Raw genomic sequence first — 5,030 nt, forward strand, 5'->3', positions numbered from 1 at the left:
TAAGCATGAAGCTTTGTCAATGTGAAAGCAGAATATTAATGGTGCAGGGTGTTAGATATAATTGGCCTCCTCCTGACTCTGAAGAGTCAACATGACATTTGAGGAAACTAATAGATACCTTTAGATCATGTCGAGAGCTCCACAAAAAACTAATTAGTGGACCTTGACTGAGGATGGGGGTTGAAGATTGTTTCGGTCAACAGTTTTCCACACCCAGCTTTATATTTTTCTCTCTGTGTTCAAAGGCATCATTTCATTTGAGCAACTCGTTTCTTTCTGACATTGTTAAGTCTCCACGTACTATGACTTAAAAAAAAAAAAAAAAAAAAGCCAACAACGGATCCTCTTGAGCCTGCAGATAAAGATCAAACATGCATTCAACAAAGATAATCATTGTTCAAGGTCCACGTGATTTCTTTTTTCCTGAGCTTTTAACTACATATTACAGTCATCATCATCATTAACAAAAAGAGCTGGTTTAGGTGTCATCACATAAGACTTTTAGTAGTAAATCGACCTTTAAGTTTAGATTATTTGTTATCACACAGAAACAAGCTGTTTGTGTCGCCTTCTACACAGTTTTGATTATTCTGAAAGAAGGTTTCTTCAGTGTTTTTAATTGTTTTGAGGTACCTGAACAAACTAATAAATTCATTTCACAGCTTGTTCTCATATGTCTCGTCCGTCAACACAACAGTCTCCCTCTGATCATTTGTGCTGTGAAATTGTTTGCTTCTCGCTTTAGTATTGCATCAAGTATAATTTGAACTTGTTTTCTATGATGTTATCAGTATCGAGCTCTTGCATCATACCCATCTGTTCTACTAAACCAAGAATAACTGTTATTTTTGGATTTACTCTCTTCATGCTTCTATGGTTAAATTCGATGACAAAATGTGTCATGTTCTATCAGCATCTGCAGCTGAACAGGTAGTGTGTGGAATAGTGAGTTAATATTAAGACAGCCAGAAATGAAGGCCAGTATAAATTCTGCTTCCCCTTAATGTCTAATTGCATTTGCAGTGATTACTTCTGGATCCTTTTAAATCTGCAGATGAGGTAATCTAGATCCTCACAGTCTGCTGGAGGTTTATAGGGACGCCCGTCCATCTGGTGGTGGCCTGGGACTCGAGCTGTTGGCTTCCTCTCTCACAAATAACACAAAAGACTGAGTCACATAAAAGGATTTATAACAGGAATACACCGGAGAGTCAACTGGTATTATTATGTAAAGCAATCAAAGGATATTATTAGAAAAAGATGTAAAAATGAATATATTGAAATAGGAGTTATTTACTTTTTTTCCTCACCTAAAAGCATTTCTTTATCAAAATAATCTAAATGCATGCTTTACATTTTTGTGGAAAACATTTTTGACATGAAAACACAAATCTTTCGGGCTTCAGGGCGTTTTGGGAAATCTGCCATTTTTTTAATATATTTTTTTTAATGCCAAGAGTGAAATGAGGAGATTGATATTATTCTCATTCTGTATCTGTCCAACATGAAGCTAGAACAAGGCAACACTTATCTTAGTTTACCATACTGCTACCCAGACAAACAAGTAACATAAAAAAAACCAAATATTAGTAATTAACACATTATCTCTTGTTTGTTTGGTCCGTACAAATGTAAAAATGCTAAGTTGTGACTGTGCCATGATTGGTGTCTGGCTATTTCTGCAGCAGTGACTTCCTTTCTGTAACAATGAGCTTTTTTTTTGTTTTAATCAACTTTTGACAGAGACTAGCTGTTTCCCCATCTGACAAGAAAGTGAACTAAATGGGAATTTTAAGCTCTGTTTTCCAACCCCTTCTGGCACCCTGTGTTTCTCAAATGCATGATAACCAGAGAGAGGCTTTCCCCTGGCTTCAGGCCTTTCCCTCAGTCAGCTGTAAAATGGCAGAGCATATACTAAACAGTCAAAAGATCGTTTGACATTTTGGGAAGTGCCCCTTTGTGCTGAGAGTCAGATGAGAAGATTAATGCCATTGTCACTCTCGGGCTGATGCAGGGACAAACAACAAGGCTGGTTCAAAAAAAACAAAACAAAACAAAAAAAAAATCTGCCTGCCAACATCTTTAAAGTTCACTAAAAATATATTGGTATTGACGAAAAGTTGCAGTTTTCTGGTAATGTTGGGCCCTTCTCGTGGGGCCAGGCAAAGTGTTTCTCCCCGTTTCACTTGTGCCTTTGTACCAAGCTAACTAACCATCAACCGTCAAACTTAGAGCAAAATGATCAACTTGTAGGCCAGCAAGCGGTGTTGCTGAAAAATACAAAATCCACAATGTCAAATGGGAAATCTGACACCATCTCATGAAAATAGTCTTTTGTCTACTGTCCTCTTGTCAGATCCAAGTCCTCTTTTTTCTTCCAGAAGGCATCGAAAGAAAAGTAATACAACAGTGGATCCAGACAGCAGTTCAGGGTGGCGAGACATACAAGTGGTTGCATTTTAGAAGTTTTCGTTGTAGGTACACTCACTGACACAGGCAGGAAACAAATAGTGAACATGACCAAATTCATGGCAAAAATCAGCATCACCTTCACCTTGGTGCGGACCCTCACAGAGTCACTGACATGCCTGTACAAAGTCCAAAACACCATAACAGTGCATGCGATGTTGACTGCCAGCATGGTGACCACTAAGGCAAGCTGAAAATAAACTACAGCTGATCTCAACGCTGACTCTAAGTCAGCGGATTTAAAACAGGAAGGTACATTTAGTTTGTTTGATTGTCTTACAAACTCCACACTCTCTGGGATATTCACCATCACCACAGTCAGCCAGACGAGTGCAGCACCTTTCCAGGCGATGGACGAGGTTCGAAGATGGCGCAACCTCAGAGGATAAACCACAGCCAGCAGCCGGTCCACGCTGATGAAGGTGATGAACATGGAGCCGGAGCGGATATTGCTGCGAAAGAGTATGGTGGCCCAGAGGCAGGCCATGTTGCTGAGAGGCCAGGTGCCTGTGGCGTAATAGTAGACCCTCATGGGCAAGGAGATGATGAGCAGCAGGTCTGAGATTGCAAGGTTGACCATGAAGATGGTGTTGGGCGATTTGAGGCTGTGGCGGCGAAGCAGAATCCACAGAGACACTGCATTGAGCGGCAGTCCGAGCACCAAAATGCTGCCGAAGATCAAAGCATAAACCGGCTCCGGCTCGAGTACATCTTCCGTAGAGTTGCTCATGTCGACCTGACGAGGAAAAGCCACGTGTGTGTGTCACTGAACACTGCAGCCGATCACATTGCTCAGTGGTTTCCTTTTCTGCTTCTTTTGAAAGAAAAACTATGCGGGGTGAGATATGAAGGAACACAACAGGAAACCCAAGAGTTGTGGTCGCTGACACGTACATGAGTCAACCAAAGTACATTTTAAAAAAAATGTTTTATGCTATTTCTAAATGTAACATGTAACAACCTAAATAAGCATATATTTTAAGGATGTGTAATGTAGATAGTTTAGAAAGAACTGACACTTGTTTTTTTTTAATAGAGTAATTCCTTCAGCTTTACTGTAATATATGGAGCATTTGTGGAAAGTCTGGTGACACAATGTTTTATAATGCTTTCTGTAAATTTATTGCAACACAGCTGTTCATATGAAAATTTGTTGAGATATTGGCGGAATGTGTGGCTGCAAAAGGGGTTTGGTTGTATGTTTAAAATTTATAAAACTTATTGCCAAAAATGGCTTTTACTTAAAAAGGTATGTCAACCCATGTCGTGGTTTTGAGTAATAGTTTTCCTTAAGTACCAACATCTGATGTTGCATTGCATTTTTAGTTAAGGTAATATCACAATGCCACAGCACTGCACTGTGTGCTTCATCACATTCCCACAATACAAGTTGCCATGATTGGATATATTTGTGTATATTTTTATCTTAACGAGATCAACGGCACATGTCTGCATACTTAAATATCAGTCACTCTAAAAAGAAACCACCACTTCCTGTTTTGTGGGTACCAATGCTGCTCACAGAGGAAACTGCATGAAAACGTTTAATCTAACCCTAAACATAGTTGAGAGTTTGAGAATGTTTTTTCCTGTTGCATGCACTGTTTAACACACTCAATAAACACACTGATTCTTCTGTCCAGCAGCAGTTGTGAAAAATAAACCCTTTTGTGCAGTGGTGTGGAACAGCTGCAGCTTCTTTAGACACCTTAATCTGAAAATTCTTTACGCCAGTAGACCCGCTCCTTCTTCTACGGAGCCAAGATGGTGACTGTTTCGGGTGAAAAGTGTCCAATGTTTCACACTTCTTTTTAGGGGACCTTTTTGACTGCATCATCCCGGTGCATGTTGCTGTACTTCACAGTGTGAACGCACTTATGCCCTCAAAATAGTGAGTGTTAGTAGACAAGTACGACATTTGCAACACAGCAGTTGTGTCAACCCTTGTGCAAGAACATCTGCACTATGAACCAATACCAACACCATTTACATTATGCACAACATGCACAATTGCACTGTTTTTAGCTGTACATATGCCTATTTATCTTTTTCCGTGTTTGTTCATTGAGAGGAAGTTTTAACCGCAGTCAAAATTTCTTGCATGTATAAACCTACACATACCAACAGAGCTGATCTGATTCTGACTCCTCCCACCCCGTTACTGAAGCAGGACCGGATACGATAAGGCACCCGAGGTGGTTAGTTAACATGTATTTTAGTATGCAGCACGGAGAGCCCAGTTAGTTTCTGTTCTCCCTTTGTAAGCTTCCACCCAGTGTGGTCACAGCCCACTCCATGCTGAGTGGAGCTTTATTTCTTTGTGCTCAGCCTCTGACTAAACTCACCTCTGCTTTATAATTTTCCTCCAGTCTCTCTTATTTTTCCTCTCTTTGCTTTTCGTCTATGAAGTCACATTTCATTAAACACCAAGTACATTTTTTTTTAAGGTAAAACATCTGCAACTTCTCCGAACTTTGTGCCACCCTTGGTAAATATGCATCCCCTCGCATTGTTCCAATGATGCTGCATCTGATATTCACCATGTTCTGTTTCAATGCACC

The 5,030-nt window shown here is 40.0% G+C and overlaps 1 protein-coding gene across 1 annotated transcript; it reads right to left on the bottom strand.

Moving 5' to 3' along the window:
- Positions 1–1,173: 1,173 nt before the first annotated feature.
- LOC138197496 (lysophosphatidic acid receptor 6-like) lies at positions 1,174–3,199 on the bottom strand. Its single transcript, XM_069148372.1, has one exon. It carries the CDS (start codon positions 3,197–3,199, stop codon positions 2,339–2,341), a length of 861 nt encoding a protein of 286 aa, XP_069004473.1. The 3' UTR covers positions 1,174–2,338.
- Between the last annotated feature and the right edge of the window lie 1,831 nt (positions 3,200–5,030).

The sequence above is a fragment of the Embiotoca jacksoni genome, unplaced genomic scaffold (assembly GCF_022577435.1).
Source record: "Embiotoca jacksoni isolate LCO1_2020_lvr unplaced genomic scaffold, fEmbJac1.0.p SCAF_14, whole genome shotgun sequence".
Taxonomy (NCBI): domain Eukaryota; kingdom Metazoa; phylum Chordata; class Actinopteri; family Embiotocidae; genus Embiotoca; species Embiotoca jacksoni.